The 24,232-nt window shown below is 44.9% G+C and overlaps 1 protein-coding gene across 4 annotated transcripts in view; it reads right to left on the reverse strand.

Moving 5' to 3' along the window:
- PLXNA4 (plexin A4) overlaps positions 1-24,232 on the reverse strand; it is a 553,704-nt gene that overhangs the window by 108,749 nt on the left and 420,723 nt on the right. For all 4 annotated transcript variants that reach the window (XM_068169025.1, XM_068169035.1, XM_068169040.1 and 1 more), the window contains 2 exons: positions 22,584-22,698; positions 5,406-5,606 (listed from right to left, as the gene is read on the reverse strand). In XM_068169025.1, the coding sequence (XP_068025126.1) occupies positions 5,406-5,606; positions 22,584-22,698 (316 nt within the window). The remainder of the gene's footprint in view (positions 1-5,405; positions 5,607-22,583; positions 22,699-24,232) is intronic.

A 24,232-nucleotide genomic window follows, 5' to 3' on the forward strand; every position in this document is an offset into this window, starting at 1 on the left:
TCCTGAGGGAGGTGTTTGTATCACCAACCCTGGAGGATTTTAAAAGATGCAGAGATGTGATGCTGAGGGACATGGTTTAGCACCAGACCTGGTAGATTGAGAGGATGGTTGGAGTTGATGATCTTAATGGTATTTTCCAACCAAAATGATTCTGTGATCCTGTGTCCAATAGTAGGGAACCATCTCAAACAGCATCATTTTAGCAACCTTTCAGCATTAGTCTGTTTTCCCTGACACCACATTTGTGTACCTCTCCAACCTGCAGATTGACTCCTTGTACCTGGCTCTGCTACCAGCTCCTTGTATGATCCTGTGCAAATTATAGAAACTTAGAATCACAGAATTGGTTTTGATTAGAAAAGACCTCCAAGATCATTGAGTCCAACAATTGATGCAACACCACCACGGCCATTAAACCATCTCTCAAAGTGCCATATCTACATGTTTTTTTGAACACCTATAGGGATGGTGACTCCACCACTTCCCTGGGCATCCTGTTCCAATGTCTGACCACACTTTCAGTAAAGAAACTTTTCCTAATATCCAAACTAAACCTCCCCTGGTGCAATTTCAGGCTGTTTAATCCCTCTTTGCATCAGTTTCCCAGCCCTAAATTGTAGGTAGAAAACTTAGAATCATGGAGTCATTTTGGTTGAAATAGGTCTTTAAAATCATCATTAATTCAACAACTTCTTGCCCAAGTCATCACATCTCTTTGAACTCCACTTCCCAAAGCTTGGACTGAACTTTTGTGTCTGGGTATCACCCAGGATAATAAAGCCCACATCATGATATTTGAGTGTAGATAAATAATAATCATGCATCACAATAATTGAAGCATGAATGTACAGCCTACAGCCCTGTGCTTGCCTTCCTTTGGCCACCCACAAGTGTGTTTTCCCATGATCCCTTATTTTATTCCCCAGGTCTGCTTTTCTGTTCTTTGATTTTATTTTTTGTCACTCTACTGTGTGAGCCAGCCACAGAGTCAAATGCTGCTGATATCTTTGGCTCCAGTAGAATGATGTGACAAATATATTTACTTTACCTATCCCTAGCTAGACTGCACTTCCTGCTGGACCATCCCAAGTCTCACAACACACAAACCCAGGATGGACTTGAGACAAATTATCTGAAGGGATTTTGCTGTTTAAAATCAGTGTGTGCTAAGGCCAGGCAAAGGGTAGGGTCACACCAAGCAAGAATGTTGGCTGAAGCATTGAAGCAGTTAGTGGCAATGATCCTGGCATGGTAAAGGTGGGTCATCTCTCACCCATCTCCCTCCTCATGCCACATGTTGCTAATACTGGGCTGATTGCAAGTGCTGGGGTTCCCACTGTTTCCCACTGGGGAGGTTGCACTCTGCACTAATAGATCCTGCAATTTCAGCCATTCCTGCTGACATTTTTACTTACTTATTTATATGCCTCCTTACCTCTCTGCCTTTTCATTTCCTCCCATCACTCTGTGCCCAGACTGTCGGCAGAGCTATCATAAGTGCAATAAGGAATGGCAGGTAGGGTCTCTCTGAGTGATAATTGCATGCCTTGGGTGGTGTGATAGAGGACAAAGCCCAGAGCTGAGAGTCTCAAACCACTTGACAAGTACAATAATTGTCCCAGAGCACACTGCCTGCAGTGACTTATTGCTGTTATCAAATGAAATATCTCCAGGAAAGACAGGAGGAGAGACAGAGCTGGCTATTGACTAGACCAAGCACCTAGGCACCATCAGTGCTGGCTATGACATTACTGACACACCATCAGATAGGCTGGTCCCACCTGGGTGTCCTTATAGCATCCTTCAAATGAAGTTGGAGACACTTAGAAAAGTGCCTGCTTAAGATGTTTCATGATCCCAGGTGTAAATCTTGAGGGGTCAGGCAGTGGAAAGCCAAGAGCTAAAGCTTTTTCCTGTTCCTACCCTGTGCAAAAGCAGGAAAAATCCTGCATTTTGCAGAAGTTATTCTGCAAGAGCTGAATTTTGAGCTCATTGGTGCCTAGTGTACAAAGGGAGGGGGTTCATCTTGAAGCTTATGAAGGAAAACAAGCCAAGAATGATTGCTTAGTCTAGCATGCATCACCAACAGAAAGATCTGCTGGCAGAATAGCATTCCTTCAGGGACACACCATCACAACACGTCCTCCCACCCTCCTTTGGACCTTCTCCAAGTCTGCAATGCAGGTGCTACATTCCGTGTCTCATCCAGCAGCTCTGCTGAGTAAAAATCTCTGTTGAAGGGGTGGATTCAATTTGCAAACAAGCTCATACAGCTGGTTCTAAAGCCAGGTGACCCTTGGAGCAGAGTCTCATTGTGTCACAGCGGTTCCCCACTGAATGTAAATTCAGACAGGGAAGGAAATAATCATGATGGAGACATATCTGTAGCACTCCTTCCTTATTGTCCATGTCCTCTGCTACCTGCTCTAACAGAGCTGGGGCTTCTCTGTTCCCTTTTTGTATCTGTGTGAATATTTCTTTTGTCTGGCTCTCCCTTCCACATCTCTCTCTCTCAGTACATGGAAAAATTCAAGCCAACAATGAAATAACATTTCTAAGAAGAACATGAAAAGAAAAACTCAAATAAAAGAGTCAGAGTGTCTTCAAAAGAAAAGGGAAGAAATGAAAAAGAAATAAGGAAAGAGAAAGACAGGGAGAGGGGAGGCAGAAAAAAAAATGATAGAAAGTAGTTGAGTTTATTCCAAAATAAGTCTCTTTCTCTGAAGAAAACTCCACCCGAGCCACACCAAGCATAGGAACAAGGGTTCTGCAGATACTGTGCAGCAGCATGATTATGGAGTGCTTTGCCATTAGCCTGAGACTCAACCCTGCCATTCTGCACAGCTCAGGAGTAGCCTTGAGTGTTCTGGTATGAAAATAAACACTAAAATTAACATGATGCTGTCACAGCACTCAGGCATCCCATAAGCAAATGCAGCTCCAGGAATCATTGAAGGCCATATCTTTGGTCCTAGGCACCATCAATTTCTTGCAGTATACAGAGAATACTAATAATTACCTCTCAAACCCAGGGTCATTTATCGGGTACCACAAATTCAGATGCTGAAAGAGACCCTCCAGGACTACTAAGGCAATCAGTCTTTTCTCTGCTCAGCCCATCAGGTGGCACTGGCTGAATGAAAAGCTGGACATGAGCCAGCAATGTGTGTTCACATCCCAGAAGTTCAGCCATAGGTGGAGAGAGGGGATTCTGTACCTGTGCTCTGCTCAGACCCCACCTGCAGTACTGGGGTCAGCTCTGGAGTCCTCAGCACAGGAGAGAGATGGACTTGTTGGAGCAGGGCCAGAGGAGGCTACAACTATGATCAAAGGGCTGGAAAACCTCTGATACGAAGACAGGCTGAGAGACTTGGGGTTGTTAAGTCTGGAGAAGAGCAGGCTCCATGGAGACCTCCTAGTGGCCTTCCTGTAGTTAAATCTATGAGAAAGATGGGGACAGACTTTACATCAGGGCCTGTTGTGACAGGACAAGGGGTGACAGTCTCCCTGAAAGTGGAAGATTTAGACTAGATCTAAGAAAGAAATGTTTTACACTGAGATGGTGAAACACTGGCCAAGGTTACTCAAAGAGGTGGTAGATGCCCCATCCCTGGAAACATTCAAAGTCAGGCTGTTTAGGGCTCTGAGCATCCTGCTCTAGTTGAAGATGCCCCTGCTCCTTGCAAAATGACTGGAGTAGATGACCCTGAAAGGTCTCTTCCAAACCAAACCATTCTATGATTCTAGGTATGCCAGAGAATTTCTCACTTTAAGAGGTGGCTGCTCCCTTTCCCTACTAAGACTCTGCCCAGGTTTGTGTAATACCCCTTTAACCACAGGTTTTCACTACTGTAAAACAAATAAAATAAAAAAAATAGAAACAAACAACCCCTCCCCCCCAACCCAACAGGGTTTAGAATGTAATATTTTCATAATTGCTTTAGTCATGAATCCTCAAACCTGCATGCTCACAGGCAAGTTACCAGCAATGACAATCAGAAGGAAGGAGAAGGACAAAGAAATAGGTAGAGAAGTGTCACTGAGAAGACGCTTGCTTGCCACAGATCATAAAATGTGTGAACTGTCCATAACCTTCAGCATATTGCTTAATGCAGCAGTAGATGTGGTGATGGATTTTAATGAGTGCTGCCTGGCATGGAGAGGCAGAACTGCAGCGACATGGCTAAAGCCTGTATTTAGCTCTTTGGTTAATAAATCATCCAGTAGTAACAGCAATGAAAATGACTCATCTTGGAGACATGAATCTTATGGAGAAATGTCCAGAGAAGCAGAGAGCACCATTGCACATATGCACAGCTCCTGGAAGATGTCAGTGTTTGCTCCCAAAACTGGCATTGCTGCAGTGACAACACTGCCGTGACTCGCACGGCCTCCATGGGAGGGGAGTTACTTGTCTCTCATTGTAGATGGACAAGCGTAAGTAGGCAGAGACAAAAAGACAAACCAAAAGTCGTGCAGAATCAGTGGCTGGAGGAAGGTTTGTAGAATCATAGAATCACTGAATCACAGAATCATAGAATCATTAGGGTTGGAAAAGACCTCTAAGATCATCAAGTCTAACCATCAACTCAACACCACCATGCCCACTAAACCATATCCCAAAGTACCATGTCTACACATTTTTAACACCTCCAGGGATGGTGACTTCAGTACCTCCCTGGGCAGCCTGTTCCAATGCCTGACCACTCTTCCAGTAAAGAAATATTTTACAATATCAAATGTAAAGCTCCCCTAGTGCAACCTGAGGCCATTTCTTCTTGTCTTGCTAGTTACTTGAGAGAAGAGACCTACACCCCCTGGCTCCAACCTCCTTTCACACAGTTGCAGAGAGCAATAAAGTCTCCCCTCACCCTTCTCTTCTCCAGAGTCAACAAATACCAGCTTCCTCAGCTCCTTCTCATCAGTCATGTTCTCCAGACCTCTCACCAGCTTCATTTGTCTTGAGCCTTCAGCATCTCACCCATCTCTTGGCCCATTACATTCTGGCATCCATCACACTGTTTTCATGAAGTTTTGTATGTCACATCACCAAAACCTCACATAATGAAGTTAACTCTCAATGTTGACATCAACACCTTGTCCCTTTGAATGCACACAAAGATGTGTGTCTGTGAGGATATGAGCAGGTTAATCTGGTAATGTCTGTGGGTCATGGCATAGGTGCTCCAGAAAGGCTAAATACTGGGATCCAAGGGCAGAAGCAACTACTGTGTGGTGACACTTGGACTAGACAACCTTTTAAAGTCCCTTCCAACCCAAAGCATTCTATGGTTGTAAGATACCAGCCAGCCTTTCCTGGACTGTGGGCTGCAACACAGCCCCATTTCCCTCTGGGACAGTGCTGTAGGCACTCCTGGTCCTCCTTGTCCCCCAAGCTTGCTCACCGAAGTGTTCTGGCACTGCACACTGGAACTGTTGAACCTCAAGGCAGGTACCCTCTGCTCATTGCCCTGGATGTTCAGGATGCACTCATAGCCTCGTTGGCCTGATTGTGGCTGGGGAAGGTTCTTGGCCTTCAGCGTGATTGGCTTAATCACTTCCACCGGCACCAGGATCTTCTCTGCCTGCAGCAGCTGGGGACAGTCCTACGGAGAGAAAAAAACAACACGCTAAATCAGCACATGGATTTCCCAGCCTCAGGTGGAGTCCTCTGATGCTTCTCAACCTTCTCACTTCACGGTTCACTTCAGCTGATTACAAAGCTTTGGCACCTCCCAGGGCCTCAGCCCATTACAAGGGTATTCAAGGAGCATTGCTGGGAAGGCTCAGATAAACAGGTGAGGGAGGATTTCTTTTACAGACCATCCTTTCCTATCTCTCTTTTTTTGAGCTACAGGCTTTCAACCTTCAGGACCCAAGGAAGTTTCCTCTGGTGCTTTTTTATACCAGCTCAGTTAATCAGGTAGTGGAAAAGCAATCATGTTCCCTCTGGGGACTTAGCCCAATCACAATGCTATGACATGAGATATGAATATATCAAAATTCTGAGCATAATTCCTTGCCTCCACAACAGCCAACACACCGTTGTACAAAAGGCACAGCTCCAGCTAGCTCCAGCAAGGCATGTTATAAGCTAGAGTCCAGGCTGTTAAAAAGAGAGTTTGTTTTGGCTTAGAAGGGGAACAGAATATTTACCATAGAAGAGAATCAGAAAATCATTATGCTTGGAAGAGACCTCTAAGGTCATCATGTTCAACCATCAACCCAGCACCACCATTCCCACAAAACTGTATCTACACATTTTTTAACCACCCCCATGGATGGGGACTCTACCACCTCCCTGTGCAGCCTGACTACTTTTTCAGTAAAGAAATTTCTCCTTATGGCCAATCAAAACCTCCTCCAACTTGAGGGCATTTTCTCTTGTTCTATTGCTTGTTACTTAAGAGAAAAGAACACCTGCTTCACTGCAACCTCCTTTCAGGTAGTTGTATAGAGCCATAAGGTTTCCCCTCAGCCCCTTCTTCTCCAGAAACATCTATTATGGGTGAATCTAGTTCCTAAGAAACAACCACTATGCAACATGGAGATCCTTCAGTAAGGCTTGCCACCATTTCACCACATTATAATCAGGCAACTGCCAGCAGTCAAATTCCAGTGTTCCAGGCAGCTACCAGCTCTCTAGGCAATGACTGCAGTGTTCACCTGGCTAATCCAAGGCAGTTGAATACAAAATGGGATCCCTCAAAAAGCCATGACAACAGGCTACAAAATATAAGCATCCCAGATGCACAGACCATGCTGCCTTGATCACTTGTGAATGCCTGGCTGTCCCCTCTTTAAAGACTTTTCAACTCCTAGATGTCAATAGAAAACCTGTCTCCTTTTTTTTCTTTTCTTTTTCTTTTCCTTTTCCTTCTCCAAAAAGTATCTGGCACATTCTGTAGAACAGCACAGCAAGTTACAGACAGGTCTAGTTGGTGCAAGTAGAAACAGGGAATTTACATAAGGAGGTGCAAACTTAATCTGTAGGCATAGGCAGGAGATGTCAGGAGGAAAATGACTCATCTAGGGCTGGAAAGTAGGGAAAGGGACTGGAAGGCTCGAAAGCAGAACTTCTGGGTTATGCGAGCCTGGGACTTAGTTAGTGTAGATGGTGGAAACATCTTACTGAAGCAAACAGCTTAGGAAGATAAAGAAAAGAATTAGATGTATAATATCTGCAGTTACACCAACCAGGAATAGAATTACAAAAGCCATCCATCATCGTGCTATGAGAGTGAGCTGATGTACAGCCAGGGGCAGGAAGAAAATCCAGTAACCACCCAGCATATCACTGCAGGGAAGTCCAGAAGCCTTCCTCAGTCCCCAAAGAGGGTCTGTCTATCCTAGTGGGGATACCTAGTGGGGATACCAAGCTGAAAAGCCATTTGGGGCAACTGACGTCTCATCTGCATTTATAGGCTGGTCCTAATTACTTGACACTTGCTGATAGACTTCAATTGGCTTTGCTCAGGCTAACACCAGAACCATGAGAGTCAAACACACAATGACTGGAGCTAGCTGGAGACAAACTCTCTTGTGCCCATGTGCCCAGGCAAATCTGGCACAAGGCCTATCTTAATAAGTGTTACCAAGGAATGAGGCTTAACACACGACCATGTTGAGCTGGCTGACTGGTGTAAGACTTGAAGGCACTGCATTTCAGTGATGGGCTTCACCACTGTGATTCTCTGCTGTCTTGGGTATTCTGGTGCTGAGCAGTGCTTCAACAAGCAGATGTGAGGATGCTCCAGGAAGCCAAGTGTATGAGCAGTGGAAGTTGCCTTATACCTCATCATGTACAAGACACAGCCGAAGAGGAGTGAAAAGAGGAGTGCTTGAGAAGCTACACTCTGTTCCAACATTCTCTGCTCTTGCTATTGTCCTGTCCCATGACCAAACATCCACAGGAAGCTGCCGATGCTGAAACACAACGGTCAGTGTCATAGAAGTCATCTAGAAAAAAGGACAAGGCCTGACAGTCTGGAAAGTCTTCACAACCTTGAGTCTAATGAACCCTCCCTGACAAAGGCACACCAGAATTAAGGCTAGTTGTAGGGCTAAGTAGCTACTCAGCATGACAATGTGAGGCAGGATCTAACCCTGAGTGGCTTAAACTGCTAAAACCCAGAAGGAAGGGAAGTGAGGTGGACTAGCCTATATTAAAACAATAGTAAGAGTTTGCAGTTACGATCACACCAGCAGATACCACATCCAAATATCATTTGGGAATATATGGATTCAACACCCTTCCTCTTCACTTGAGCAGCATATGTTGGGGCCTCTGGATCACCTCATTTTCCTTCTCCTGGCATTAGAAAAGACCTTGGCAACATCATCTCAATGTTTTTTTTTTTTCCCACCCCAGCTATAGGAGTTGAGAAGGAGATGCATTGGCAGAGTGAATCAGTGGGACAGGAGGATGGGAAAGCCCTATCTGCTGCTGAGCAGCCATTTCCCAAGAGTGGGTATTTTGCTTGATGTCTGTCAAATAGAAAAGCTTCTAAAGGGGGCTGGAGGATGGGGGCTGGAGATAGTCCACTGTTACCTGCAGGCCAATCCCAGCTCTTCAGGCCAGTCTTTCTTCTCTAGATTTATCCTGTCCCCCTCCACCACTGGTGCTGTAACCTTTCCGATAACACTTGTTTCAAGTTCATTAACAAGCAGTGATTGCAGCAGCCCCAAAACAGGATTCGTTTGCATATAAAAAGCTTTGCAGTGCTGTGAGGAAGTTCATTATAGATAATTGAAGAGGCGAGCGCCATAAAGAGGAAATCCTCCCAATGTGGCTTTATCTGATTGACCTAATGTTCTTTCTAATTGAAACGGGGCGGGGGGCGGGGGGAGAAAAGCAATTTCATTGGGCGATGTACTGCATAAAATCTCAGAGCTTGGACTGGGCTCTGTGTTTGGCTTCAAACATAGTTCTTCTTTTACAGCTTGTGTCAAGCTTTGGTTGCCTGGTCAGGTTTGCATTTTTGAGGGTATAATATCAACCTGCTCAGGGGACCCTGCAGCAGGACCTAAGCAGAAGAGTCCTTAAAACAGAGTTATTGTGAGTGTTTTCCAGTGGAGGCAGTTTCTCTTCACACTTCCTCTGTGATGGACGTTACCTAGTTTGGCAAAGCACAATTTTCACACAATGTAGGAGAAATAAAAACATCCATTGCTAACAACTCTATCAAGGAAGAGCACAATCCCATCCCTTTTGTCTTTGGTGTATAGTAAGTTAAGCCTTTCACTGACTCTAAGAAGAGCTGCTTCAGATTCCAGAGGAGCTAAAATCCAGTTTAATCTGTACCAGGGCAACACATTTGAAAGCAGACTCTTGTTGACTCATTTTGTCTATGTACCTTCATTCTATTCCTTAAATGCTTTCAAATGAGTCAGCCTCTTCAAAATAATATCCTCCACCCTTGCCAATTACTCGTATCAGCAGTGATGCACACCTCAAATCACCAAATTTTGCCAGTTATCAACCCAGAGAGCTTTTGCAGTGAAAAACACTGCATGAAATGGGCTGTACTCATTGGGTCAATGCTAGTTTAATTTTCTTTATTTATAACTCCTCATAGAATGCCTGCAAATGTGCTCTGCTGTAGCTTGCAGAAATAATGAAGTCTCAGAAATATGAGAACCCTCTCTCTCCTTTTCTCTCACATATATGTAATGACTCTCATCGCAGCTATACACGAATGAGTCCCCAGTGAGAGCCATCATGAGAATTCAGCCAAAGAGGGTGATGAAACCTCACTAAGGCTATGTGGTCTTAGCCCTGAACTAATTAGTTTGGTTCCTTTATGGTGTTTCATACATTTATACTTATGACTTAAAGGAGATTTCACCATGTTTTCCAGTATAAGGTGGAAACTGACCAAATTATATATCATCCTCTCCTAGGGATGAAGCATGTAGGGATCTTTTATAGCCTTGTGAGAGTTCATGGGTTTTCTTTTGACTTTACTTTATACAGTTTAATTTTGTTACAGTTTACAGCCAGGATCAGGAACCCAAGCCTCATCAAAGTGTGTTCCATTATCCAAAAGAACATGGGTCCAATCTACTTTGAATGGCAGACATCCTACATGGGAACTAGTAGAACATCCATGAAGATTTAATACAATGACCTACCCACCTATGAACAATCTCTGCCTTATATTGGTGCACCGGTTCACTAGTCTTCCCTGTGCATCTCTTGTCATCCAGAACATTCAGATCGGGAAATCTTTCCTACTTTTCCTTCATACTGCTCCCTCATGTTCCCTGGTAGCATTGGTTGGATCTCCATTTTCTACAAAAGGAAACTGGAGTTCATCTATTGCTGACTGCACTGCAGGCACTTTTGGCAAGATAAACTCAGTTTTTGTCAATGGATTTTCACCCTTCCTTTCCCAGAAGAGTAGGAGTCATCTCCATTCAGGAGACATAGCCATCACCACCAATTCCTCCATTACCCATCTCAAAGCATCCAGTCACCCATCTTTTTGTGCCTTATAGAAGCCTCTTGCCTAGAAGGAACATGACCCAAAAGGGAATCTAAATGGGGACCATAACTTACTCAAGCCCTTCAGGATACCATAAAAAGGGAGAGGAGGGGAGGAGGAGAAAGTAGATAGAAAAGAGGCAAACTCAGTTAAAAGAAAATATATCTTTTTTTCATCATTGATTTTTAAGGAATTAGATTCCACCTAGACAAAAAGCAGGAAAATAAGTTGCCAGATGAGAGGCAGCAGGGATTGCCTGTAGTAAGTTGCCTGCACTTCTCTCTGGCACCTCAGAATGGTCACCCTAGGTCAAGACTGTGACACCACTTGAGCAAAATCAGATGCTTGTTTAGCAGTTATGAAGCCCTGCTGCAAAGAAAGGGCTTCAGGCTCCAGGGCTGACAAGCTGGTTCCCTCCGTGAATCACTTTTAAACTCTTGCACAAGCTCCCAGCCCCAGGTTAATCTGGAGAATGAGGCAGCGAGGAGCTCGGCATTCCCAAGGCAGGGGGGGAAGGGGTGAGTTACAGTCCACGATGTGTTTACATTATTACACCACTAATTCTTAGCATCATAAAAATTATATTTCAAATTTACACAAAGAGTGCTGGGCAATGTTATTAAGTTATAAAGTGGAATCAGGTCAATGCTTTGTAGGCAGGGCTCCAAGCTCCATAAATTTGTGGATATACTTGGCCCAAATTTACACTGGCACCAGCAGCAATCAAACCCGCTACAAAAAAGCTCACCCGGTCAAAGAATTTCTTTAATGCACCATATATTTTATCTGCACTCCCTAAGTTTACAATGTTGTTAGGTTGATTGATGGTGTGCTTATTTATTGGCACAGCAAAAGTAATAATACATGAAGAAAAGGCTCCGGACTTTAAAGGCAGCTGATGAAGAGAAAGCAACAGGATTTATGGGAAGTGCAAACATCTGCAGAGACAACAAAGGAATAATTGGGTTCTTGCATTGCTGCCAATTCTAGGGGCTCCCACTTCTAGGGGCTCCTTTCTAGTTAAGAGTCTTCCATGCACTTCAAACAAAATACCAGCTCCCTTTTGTCAGATATAGCAAGTGATTTTGGTGCCTGGGAAAAGGCTGGTCCTAGACTATGGAAGAGATGTGGCCCTCTTTAAACCCTGTGCACTCTAGTAGCTACCAATTTCAATGGTGGCTTGCACAGATTAGTGTGTAGAACCAGCACTGGAGGAAGGGAGACCCACGGATCAATACGAGATCATTAGCTCAGCTGCCATAGCCTCTTGTGTCTCTGAATTCAGTGTTGTGAAGGTGACAGAGTGAGGAGTGATGATGATCACCAGAGAGGGGATACTCAAAAAGCAGGGGCTAAATGAAGACAGCTAGCCACCTCTCACATGGCTCACTGCTGAGCCCCAATGACTGGGAGCAAAGTGACTTCCTCAAGGCCATATAGGCAGTGATGGGAAATAACCAATATCTGCTGAGAGCTTGATCCCAGCCTAAGACTATCCTGCCTCTGAAGTCAGTCCACACATCACTGCTAATCAACATTAATGATTTTACCCTCTTTTAATTCTTTATTAATAAAGTCTTTCTCAGCTGGTCCATTATCTCACAGGGATCAAGGTCAGGCTGCCATAATTAGCCAAGTATCACATTTATCCTTTTTAATAGAGACACAACATTAGCTTTCTTTCAGCCTTTTCATGCTTTGACACCCTCTCAGAAGGAGAAGTAATGATCTGGAGAGCAGGAGCCTTCTGGTCACTGGATGAAGGGAGTGACTAGTGACAACAGTCATTAGGTACATCTGCTCAGAGATGTGCTGCTGGAGATGTGCTGGCAGTCTCATCTCTGGTGTTTCCTGAGTAACTGCCTAGTCTTGAAACAGTAAGAATTATGAACATGTGCATCAAGGAAGGTGATGTATGAACAAGAGACAAGATACCTCTATAGCTACTTGGACAAAGTCTGCTGTTTGTTAAAGGAAAACCATGCTTAAGTAAGCTTCAGAATAACACATAGAGTAAAACTGAATCAAGCAAAGCTGTAGAAAACACAGGGCAGTGCATAGGCAGCTTCCCAGGCTGCCCAGGTAAGGGATGGAGTCATCATCCCTACAGGTATTTGAAAGATGTGTAGATGTGGTGCTGACGGACATGGTTTAGTGGCGACCTGTCAGTGTTGGGTTAATAGCTGGACTTGATCTTAAAGGTTGCTTCCAACCAAAATGATTCTGTGATTCTATGATAAAACAGTAATTCCTTTATTCTCTAGTTATTACTATATAAATCTTCATCCTTCTGCTTACACAGCCTTCAGTCCTTCTGTGAGGATTTCTATCTTCTTCCATTGAAAAGGGCAACAAAGAAGTTGAACAAGTCTTATGAGGAGCAACTCAGGGAACTGGAATCATTTAGTGTGGAGAAGAGGAGGCTGAGGGAGACCTTCTCACTCTCTACAACTGCCTGGAAGTATGTTATAGTGAGGTGGCAGTTGGTCTCTCCTCCCCAGTATCAAGTATTAGAACAAGAGGAAATGGACTAAAATTGTCCCAGGAAGGTTTAGATCAAATATTAGGAACAATTTCTTTACTGAAAGGGTGTTCAGGCATTGGAACAGGTAGTCCAGGGAGATGGTGGTGTCATCATCCCTAGGGATGTTCAAAAATCATGTGGAGATGGCACTTCAGGACGTGATTTAATGTTTTTGGTGGTGTTTGGTCAATGGTTGAATGTGATGATCTTAGAGGTCTTTTCTGACCAAAACAATTCTGTGATTCTATGGTTCTTTCTGAAGTTCACAAGACCTTTCATCTGTATCAAAGCACTGTACATCTATGCATGGCTCCCCAGCAGCCCAAGAATGCTGCAAATTCTTAACATGGTCATTAATACCTCTTACTGCTCAGCCATGTGGGTACCAATGACATCGACCTGTTACTCCTCAACAAAGATATGTTTCTTATACCTTTGTGCCACAAATGGGCTTTGCATACTTACAGGACCTTCTCTAACCTTCTCACTCAGAAGCCACAGGGAATCTCATTACAACATTCTTATTGATGACCAAAAATCTGTTTCTCCTCTAAAGCTGCCCATTTGTACCAAGTTAGTAGGAACTTGGTATCTTTGAGAGCTCCAGACTTTGGCCCAGATAGGCCAAGAATGGCCAACAAGTTCAGAAGTCAGTAGAGGAGAGAGAGTAACAGGTAGATGAGAAGTTGCACACACAGGGTATGTTGATGCAAATCTCCTTTGGAAACCAGGACAGAAGCCCAGAAAGTCATAACACATTGGTTTGCACAGTGGGAAGGTTGGAACCATGATATCATGGCTCTTGTCATTCTCCCCCTCACTGAGATCCATGACACCATGAGATAGTGTCCAAGCCAAAGCAAATGGACTTCTGCTCAAAGACAGTGAGGTCTGGGATCAGTGGCCCAGAAATGCCCCGAGAAGGGCAGAAGACACATTCCAGCCTCACTTCTTGTCTGCAGCTTCAACATCCTGAAAATATTTCTTCTTGGCCAGGTCTCAAAAGCTTTCATGTCCCAAAGCAGTGAATGAAGCTGATAATACAATGGAGAAAAACAAAAATCTTCCTGCTTCAGGACTAGACCATTACCCTGGACTAAGTCTGAACAGGGAACTGTCTTTCCTCTCTGAAACTGCAGGGTACCAAAGAGATCCTAGCAGTCCTACAGGTGTCCAGGTACCCAGAAAACCCCTGTAGCCACTCAAGGCATTACAATGACACTGCACTGAGCTAGGCTATCAAAACAACAGAAGCTCTTACTGGTGATATTTCAAGGATGCTGTGCTGGTGAGGACAGATGAATATTATCCTGTTGCATTTTCAGATCACTTTGTCCTGTGGGATAAACAATTTTCCACAACAAAGATGAGCAGCCCAACTGTTATGAGTGACATTTCTAAGGGCCGTGGTAATGGAGTTACATCTCCATTCCGAGAAATCTCCCCAAGTTGTTCCTAGAAATGACACGAACATGTCCTTCATTAGTCACTTGCATTGTGGCTGAAGAAACTAAGCTCCAACAAAACTAACTATGTATTAAGGTAGGATGGGCCTCTCACAGGGAGAAATTTTTTCATCAGGTGTCAGTTCCTATTGGAGATCTCAACAAGAGATGTGATGGAACTGCCCTGCACCAGGACATATTTCCTGCAGATCCAGCACTTGCTAACATTTTCTGTGGAAGTTGAACAAGTTACCAGCCTTTTCCCCTGTAAACTGGAAGACTGTAGGGCAGAAAGGCCCAGAGATACCAAAAGGTATCCCAAAATAAAAAGCCACTTCACACCTAGGCTTTCCATCTTTTTCCTCACCTCAGTGCAAGTCGGTATGACTTGCAAACAACAGCAAATCATCTGATTTGTTTGCACATGCTCAAAAACTTCTTATGAAGGACCCCCACTGTGAGATCACAGCTCCAGGTACGGAGTGCTGCACAAGCACCTATTCACAAAGTCATTACCCAAATGGGAAGAGGGTGTGAGAGGAACAGGGGCACAGAAAGGTGAATGTGTCCAAGTCAGCTCCCAGCCAGGAATAAAACTCTCATCTGCTGAAATAAAACCTGTCGCCTCATACACTACTTGACAGTGCCTCTGAGCAGTGTTTTCATGCTCTACCAGGAGTCCGAGAGCCTGGGGAAAGCTTTCTGCCTGGCCTCCAATTTCTGTGTTTAATTTCCTCTTATTATCTCAAGCATTCTCTCTAAAGAGGTTGTACTCAATACATGATACATCTCCATTTCTGGGTAAGGGCTTTAATGGTGGATGAGGGAAGAAAAGCCACAGCCTGAAATGCAAACCAGGAGCCCCATGGCATGGCTGGATGCAAACCATCATCTACAGCTTCCTCACAGATTAACCCTAACTCCCTCTGGACAGTAAGCTGCCAAGACTGAACTTTCAGAGAGGCTGTAGAGCTTCTGTCTCTGGAGTCATTAACTACTTACCTGGACCTTGTGCAACCTGTTCTAGGTGAACTTGATCTGGTAGGAGAGTTGGACTTCATGATCTCCAGAGGTCCCTCTTCCAACCCCTATCATTCTGATTCTGTGCTTGAAAGACTTCTAAGAGCTAAATAGATAATAACCACCAAACCCCCACACTGCTTTAAAAGCAGGTGCCATGAAATGCATGCATCACCATGCCAGATCCCATCTGCATGGGGTGGCTGCTGTTGCCCACAGCAGCTGCCATCTAGAGCTGCTCCTGATCTCCTCTCCTGTGGTCTCTCTGCCTGCTCACATCATTTGAAGACAGCAGGTTGCTTGCAGTTGCCATAGAAACTACAGCTCGCATCCTCCCCCTAATGATAGACAGGTGCCAGGATAAGTGAGTGGAAAATTGACAAGTGGGGAAGGATTTGACGCTGGCCTTGCTGTAACTGTCATTAGAGTCCCTGGGAAATGAGGGACACATTAATTGGAGCAGAGATGGATTTTGTCTCTTTTCTGTGCTGATGCTTCCAGCAGCCACTTCTCTGGCCAGGTTAAAGAAGGCTGGAAACTGGAGCGGGAGGGAAACAGCAGTTGCCACAGCAACAACTGAAGATGCATCACCAGAAGGTGATGCTGCAAGGAAACAAGGAGTTGACTGTGTTCACTTGGTGGCCCTGCAGGTCATCTACCCTCTCCCCAGTGCAGCCACCCAAAGAACTGTAAAATCATAGTCAGAGAATTGTTTTGGTTGGAAGAGATCCTGAAGATCATCACATCCATCCATGTTCCAGGGTGAATTCTGGGATGAGGAAGGCACTGTGGCCACTTTCTGTACCTTGCAAAGAGGACAAAACAGGACATTTGGGGGCCCTGAACAACTGTATACTGACATCTGGAAGAGAGTCCCTTCCTGAGCCAAATAGAGATCTGCACTGGCAGGGTGGGGAAGGGAGCTCTGAGTTTGCTACAGACAAAGTCCACAATGAGGATATGTGGGTATTGTCACAAGGGAATGGCATGAAATGGCATGGAGTAGAATAGGATAAGAATAATTTCATACTAATCCAACTGCCTGACCACTTCAGGGTTGACTGAAATTTAAAGCATGTTATTAAGGGCATCATCCAAGTGCCTCTTTGATATCTGCCAGTTCAGGCTGAGCTGTCATTCCCACTCCCTACCTTCTTTATTCCACTCTCTTCTTCCCTGATGGGATGGAGGCCCCATCACTGGAGATATTGAAGGTCAGGCTTGAAAGGGCTCAGAGCAACCTGTTCTAATTTGGGATGTCCCTGCTCAATGCAGAGGGGTTGGGCTAGACCTCCAGAGGCGCCTTCCAACCCAGCGCATTCTAGGAGTCCTTCCTTCCCAAAAAAAAAAACATTCCTAATAATCCAATTCTGTTACATTTCTTTCTCCCAAACCCAATCATCTTATATTTACACTAGATAGAATGAAGAAAACTTTTACAATGAAGGTAATGAAACATTGTTCAGGGTTGCCCAGGGGAATGGGAAATATCCCATCCAGGAACCACTGTGGATCAGGCTATTTGGGGCTCTGAGCAACTTGCTCTGGTTGAAGTTGCCCCTGCTGACTGCCCAGGGGTTGGACTAGATGGTCTGTAATTCCATGATCTTTAAAGATCCCTTCCAACCCAAACCATTCTATGATTCTTCGTTCAGCGTGAGACACAAGGAAGAGTTGAGCGAAGCCACACTCAGCTCCTCAGCAGCTGCTCTCCAGCACGCTGCTCAGATGGCTTTCTAGCACTCCTGACGAATTAATATTTGAAGCAGTTGTTTCTTTTATGTGGGCTTTACTGGCGTTAGCATGTACAACTCGACAGAAAAAAGCTTTGGCGCGAGATCTTCTCTTCTCCTTTTAGGAGGCAGATGACAATCCTTCTAATAAGACGCTTGTTTGGGGGAGGAAGGAAAACACGCGCGCACGCAAATCGGCTGAGCAGGGGAAGATGAAAACGTCCTTCAAGGTAATTAAATGATTATGTATCTTTTAAACCCAGTGGATGACAGATTTGTTATCTAAGCTTGCTTTTGGCTTTTGCCAGTTTTTCTCTCCTTCTCTTTCCTCCACATAAAGCTAAAATCCCTGCAAGGCCTGGAATAAATAGTGTTCATCTTAGAGAAGAAGGAACAAAAGAAGATTTAATCCCTTATCCCATCAGCTCAAGCAGGCTACCCCAGCTTCCACATCCTTGTACAGATATCTGCAAAACATTGACATGGAAACTATCCACTGGACCAGAGCAGGTCTGTACAGAATCACAGAATGGTAGGGGCTGGGAGGGACCTCTGAACATCATTGAGCCCACCCTATCTGCTAAACAAAGATCACCTAGAGTAAATCATGTAAGATCACATCCAGACAGGTTTGTAATCTCTCCAGGGTATGAGACTCCACAACCTTCTTGAGCAGTCTGTTCCAGTGCTCTGCTACTCTTAAAGCGAAGAATTGTTTCCTTATGTTTATGTGGAACTTTCTGTGTTCCAGTTAGTGTCCGTTGCTCCTTGTCCTGTCACTGAACACCATTGAGACAAGTCTGGCTCATCATCCTGACACTCACCCTTTAGATATTGATGAGTATTACGATGACAAGAGGGATGATGCAATCAGGTGTATTGGGTAACAGATATCAAGAGAGACAGGTGCTGCTTCTGACGCTTCTATCACACCAGAGACCCTCAAAGCAATTGTTTTATTCCTCTGTGCTTCAGTTTCCTTCTACTACTTCTTGATTGCCTTACCCAATGGCAGAAGAAAGTGACTAAGCAAGATCTCATTTGCCAATTACATCAACTAAGGGTTAATTTCACAGTGTGTGAAGTGGTTTGTGGTGCAACATTAATCCCTCACTACAGCCTCAGCTATAGCCAGCAGCAAATGTCAAAAGCAGAGAGGAGATGGTCAAGAAAAAAACCAGAAATTTGGCCTGCTCCCCTCTATCTTTGAGACTAATTCTCTCTGCTTTTGCCACCAGCTTTCTTGGAGAAAAACAATAGCAAACCCAATCCATTCCAGTATTAAAATGTTGTCTGTTCTTTGGATTTTGTTTGGTTTTTTTTCCTCATTCCTTCCCTTCCTGCCCTCAATAGCAACAATATCAGATCCTTTTCCTAAAGCAAGAATTCACTGAGTATATTTGAAGGTAGTGGACTTGGCCTTCCAAACCCTGCTGTAAGGGGAAATTATATGCCAAGGTGAAGTATTTCTGCCACAAATTATCCAGAGACATCATCAACCCTTTCTGATCAAGCTCAGTAACCTAATCATAAATAATCATGCTTTCTGACCATGCTGAAGTTCTTCTCTTCAACAGGAGCGAAAATGGGATTTCCCCAGGCTCCAAAAGTGGTTGATACAGGTCTATCATAGGCAGAGCTGATTCACTGAGAATCTCACAAGTGACAGGTAAGAAAATCATGGCTTCTTGTTGATAGAGAGGGATGTTCCTTTTCTGTCATTTCTCCATCTCTGGTTTCATTTTGCCTTGTGGAGGCAGGACAACCAGTTCTATCTGTCCCTTTCACAATTCAAAGCCCTCCCTTGAATGGTAGATCACAGGCCACACATATAGAAACAGCATTTTGCCTTATGGACAGCATGGGTCATGGCCAAAACCTTTCTACTGTCCTGCTGGGTCAGTCTCAGATTCATTCTGCACTCTACACTAACCAAGAACTCACACCACAAGGAAAACAAAATCAAAAAGGTAAAAAAAAAAAAAAGATCCACTCAGAGAACATGAAGAAGACCTCAAAGAAAGGCAGGTTGAGCCCATGGGAATACAGAAACTCATGAGATGTGTTAAGGAAATGATAATCACAAGTACATGTGGTCACAAGCCTCCTTTCAAAGTGCTCCAAGGTGGTCCAGGGTGATTGATTGGTACCCACCCAATCAATCCAACTGGCCCAGGGCATCTGGAGAGTGGGAAGCCTCTTCCCACATGATGGCAAGATGTTGTAGAGGCATAGTGAGAAAAAGATCACCTGGAGGTGGGTGTATCAACATGAGAAGGTGAAAGCCATAGTGAGGGGGAAGGGAACAGGTTTGACACACCAGCAATGATGATTACCGAGGGAAAGAGTTTCTGGCAGTGGTCCATATTACAGCGTAACACCAATGTTTGTTTGCTTGGCAGAGTCTCTTGGTGTAATCAGACCATATGATCCTGGAAGCTGGCCATGCTAATCTGCTCAGCAGACTCATGGGAGGACTGCAAATGGGATGATGCAACCATCCAACAATGGTAATACTGTTTCTCATCATTTCCTCCTTGACACTTACTGATTCAGCAGGTACTCATACCTGGATGGTAGCATACACTTACCCTTCCTGATCTGAGGGTTCAACTGCTTGTAGAAGCAGAGATCAGAAGGAGAATTGCAAATGAACATGAAAAACCAGTAAAAATAGGACCACTCAAGGTGATGGTACATTCTGAACACTGCTGATAGTGGGATGGTATTAGGAGGTCTGTAAATGGACCTCAGTCTTTTCAATCTTGCAAGTCATGTTATGACATTGACAACTGGGTGGAGGTCTGGATAGAGAGTGAGGAGCCAGGCTTGGCTTCAAGTTACCAAATGGTTTCTACTGTTCAAAGAACCCACTGAATGAATAGACATGGGTACAGGACAGAAAGGGAAAGAATTAACGGTGAAAGTGAAAAATAGACAGTGGAAATTGCAGTGAGCGAGATGAGTCAGTGAGAAGATGGCTTCTCAAGAGAAGCGTGGGAGATCTATGCAGCATTTGTTCAAAGTGCCATTTGACAAAACCTTTCTGGCCACAGAATGAATGTCAAGTTGTGTTTGTCAGAATGCACTTGTGATGCCATCCTCCCCCAACCCTAGTGTCCTGGAGAACCACAAACATGCAGATGGCAATGAGAAGGACCCTGAAACTACAGGACATTTCTCTCACTGCCAAGTAGAAAGCTATCTCTGGAATTCTGGGGTTTTGCAAGGCAGATTCTTGCAGATACTGTCCAGTCATTCCAGCACTGAGAAGTGTTTATGCTGCACAGCAGGCAGAAAAACCAGCTGCTGAGCTGAGCAAGTGACTGCCAGATGTTGTCTCCCATGGGAAGAAGTTTTGTGCCCAGAGATGCTTTTGCTGCAGAAGCCAAGAGGGCTGCAGGTTTCATTAAAAATGACCAATGTGACATGCATGTGTCTCATGAAGCCTTCACTGCCTTGTAGAGCAACAGGTGTCTTCTGTGGGACTCTCTGCTGGCACACACAGAGCAGCTTTGCAACATTGAAGAGAGAGAATCTGGACTGAACAGAGAAAGAACCATCTCTACTGACAAACAAAGCCCCCCAGACTGGAACTGTCTCCTAGTCTGAAGAGAATACCTTTCAGAAACAAAATGAATGAGAGTGGATAAAGTAGCAATGGAAAAGGTATGCTAAAATAGGTAGATCTGCAGAGGACAATAAGTCCACTGCCTCCTCCCCAGTGCTGTGGAGGGCATAAAGATCAGGGTCTGCACCATCCCCAGTCCAGTCCCTAAGGAACTAGGATGACACAGAGCTTCTCATTGTCTCATTTCTGATGGGAATAAGTGTCAGAAATACCAGGGATTGTTAGGGGTTGAGGGAGGAGGAGATGCACTGAGAGATGCAGGCATTTCACTTTGGGCAGAGGACTGGAGAAGAGAAGAGCTGGGAACTGGAAATGTGAGTCCTGCACTTTGTACATAAAAGACAATAGAGGGAGTCTGCCAGAGGTGATAAATGGTGGTGTCATTGTACAGCAGGGCACTGAGAAGGAAGTGTTCTAGGAAATGCCACCTGAGCAAGAGATTGAGGTCCCTGCAGTTCGAGGGCACCGAGACTTGTACTCAGCAGGGCTGGACAAAGTCTTCCAAGGCTATATGTGAGGGAACAGAGCCTGTCTGGTTGGTATAATCCACCAGAAGGGCTGCCTTCCTTCACCGCTTCATCACCAAGCAGAGGATGTTAAGCCTTCCAGCTCCTCAGCAAGTTTTCCAGCAGGTTTGCAGCACATTCTGAATCCTGGTAGATGAACTGGCAACCTCCCTGCTCATGAATATTTATGGTTTGTCCCAATGCCACAGCAGTTCAGGATGTCTGCTCCAGAACACCTCAACCAGCATGTGAGTGACATCTCAAGCAGCACATAAGGAAGAGGTGGGAGGGAATGGGAAATGCCACAGAAGTGTGAAGACACGTGTGTATCATTTGGTCCAGCAAACCGGCTTGTCTGAGGCACGGCTTGGGGAACACTTGGAGATACCAGACCCAGAAGGCAGCACAGGCAGCAGTGGGGATTTCATCCTCTGAATGCAACACACATTACCAGAACTTTCAGCAGCCTGTGCCTGGTGGTTCAGCAGATAGCAGATCTCATAATGGGTACTGATCTCTTGGGCCAGGAAGACAACAAAGCATCTCAGGTCATTTACCAGACAGGTCAGGATGCTTTCAGGCCATTTCTCATCAGGAAGTAATTAAGTGGCTTCCTATTTGTATTCTCCTAAGCTCCACTTGTCTGCAGGTGTTTGTTATGAACCAGACAACATTTTCAGCCTAGCAGCCAGCTCTGCATTAAGCCCCAAGGTCCAGCTCAGCTCAGCAACTGGCAATGACATATTCCACAGCCTTGGCTGGAGGCAGTGTGATGGACTGGCTCTTAGGTATCAGATCCAAAAAGCCACAGAGGTGCTCAAAGCTTGTCTGAAATCCACTGACACTGTGAACATAGTCCTAAATGCTCCCCAGATCTCAGCAGCCTGGGGCAGCTTTTCAGAGGCAACCTCTTTCCCTCCTGGAGGAGACACTTGCTCAGCGTTTCCCATCCTCCCAGTCCCTTGGATCTGGGAGCTCACAATGACTTTCTGAGGTAGCATACTCCCTGTAGCATCCAGGAGAAAGAAAACAGCTCCCTGGACATCTGACAGAGCAGAGAGGAGAGGAACTATCTGTAAAGGAATAGGTGAGAGTCTCCTAGAGGGTAAACAGAATAGGGATGGGGTAGAACTAGAGGTAGAGGAGGATTCTGGAATGGTTGGTTTGACCGAGGCCAAGAGGTCATCCTGACCCGGCGCAGCCCACATCGGAAACACATGCCCTTGCCCCTGCCTACCTCAGGCAGCTTGACTCGTCCCTCCTGGAAAGAGCAGGAGCTGGGGTCGTGAGTGCAGACATGGCGGTACTTGCACCAGTGACACCGATAAGGGCTCTCCACGCATGACAGACACCTGGAAATAGAGAGAAATGGTAGTCACCTGGCCAGCTGGGTCCTATCAACCAACAGGACAGACTTTGAGGCTGATAGTCTTTCTCAAAGGGGAGCGGAACTCCACAAATGTTGCTTTTGCCATCACTGGCAGACAGCAAGAAGCTTTGAACTGACCTGACACCATAAGGCTGCAGGACAGTGCTGGACTTGCCATGTCCTGAACTGGTTGTCGCTGTGATCACAAATCTCTCAGATTAATCAAATAGTTTACATTGCATTCATACTGTTGTATATAGAGTAATAATAATTATTTGCTATATTTTAGTTGTCCTGTTAGAACTTTTAATCAGACTATCAACAAGTTCTCAGATCTATAGATAAGAGGCATTTCTCTTTTTGCCTTGACAAAAGCCTGAGTTTAACAAAAAATACCAGCTCAGGAGATGGGTGGAAACTGCTACAGCATTGCTGCCTCCACAAAGAACTGTATCAGTGCCCTGGGAGCTGCAAACAGTAAGATAAGGTGGTCCAGGGAAGTGCTAGTGGGAGAGGTGATGCCCAGAGAGGGCAGTCCCTGTGCACCAGCAGTCCCATCTGGCCAATTCTCTCACTCCCACATATGATACAGTGTCAAAAATTAGGAAACACTAAAATCAGAGCGCCAAGGGTGAGGTAGGGAATTTTCTTTCCACTGTCTCTCACAAGCTTCTTAGAGTGAGCTCTGCCCAGAACTAGATGGCTCCTGCAAATAACTGTGTTCTTCTTTTCTATATCTCAACAGAGAAGGGAAGACTATTGTAGCAGCTGCTTGGGAAGCAAAGGGCATATTTATGATGTCATCTGCTCAGAGAGTAAGAAAGAGCTATTCCATCCATCTTACAAGGGTTTGCTCTCCTATGCCCCATAGACCCTGTGGAGTAAGAGCTGCAAACACTTCTCCTGGCTGTGTTACAGAACTGACTTAAACCTCCATCCCACTTGGGTTTGTTGAAAATTTAATATGATGTCTGCTCACCAACAGCCCAACTGAGCCATAACAAGCTCTCTGCACATAACAAACCCTGGATGGTAGCAACTCCTGGTCACTCACACTGCTGGAGATCTTCATACAGCTGTAAGTTCTGCATGACCTGGAGGGGATTTGAAGGTAGAAAATTTTCCTGGTCCTTCTGTGCCACTGGTTTTTTTTAATGGGCATGAGTGAAAAAAATTACCTTTAGTAGTGCCTGGCTGAGCCCAAGAGGCTCAGCACACCTACCCTCTGCCCTTGTCTCTGTGAAATCTTGCCCAGCTCCAACCCACTTTCAGCTCTGTTGCAGTGAGCTATTCTTCAGATTGGTAACAAGTGCTTGCTCTGATACATCAAATTAAAAATGGATGGTGTATTATAGTTTGTCAAGTAAGAAACCAAAACATGCCATAAATATTTAACACCACCATCTCTCCTGCTCTCCCCCTCCAACCCCCTCCAACACTTGCTTTCTGACACTGTTTGTCAAAGCAGCAGGAACACAGAAATAAGATTTGCCTTTTCTTGTGAATTGTTGAGCCAC

The sequence above is a fragment of the Melanerpes formicivorus genome, unplaced genomic scaffold (genome assembly GCF_026170545.1).
Source record: "Melanerpes formicivorus ecotype bairdi unplaced genomic scaffold, bMelFor1.0.p_v2 SCAF_3, whole genome shotgun sequence".
NCBI lineage: Eukaryota > Metazoa > Chordata > Aves > Piciformes > Picidae > Melanerpes > Melanerpes formicivorus.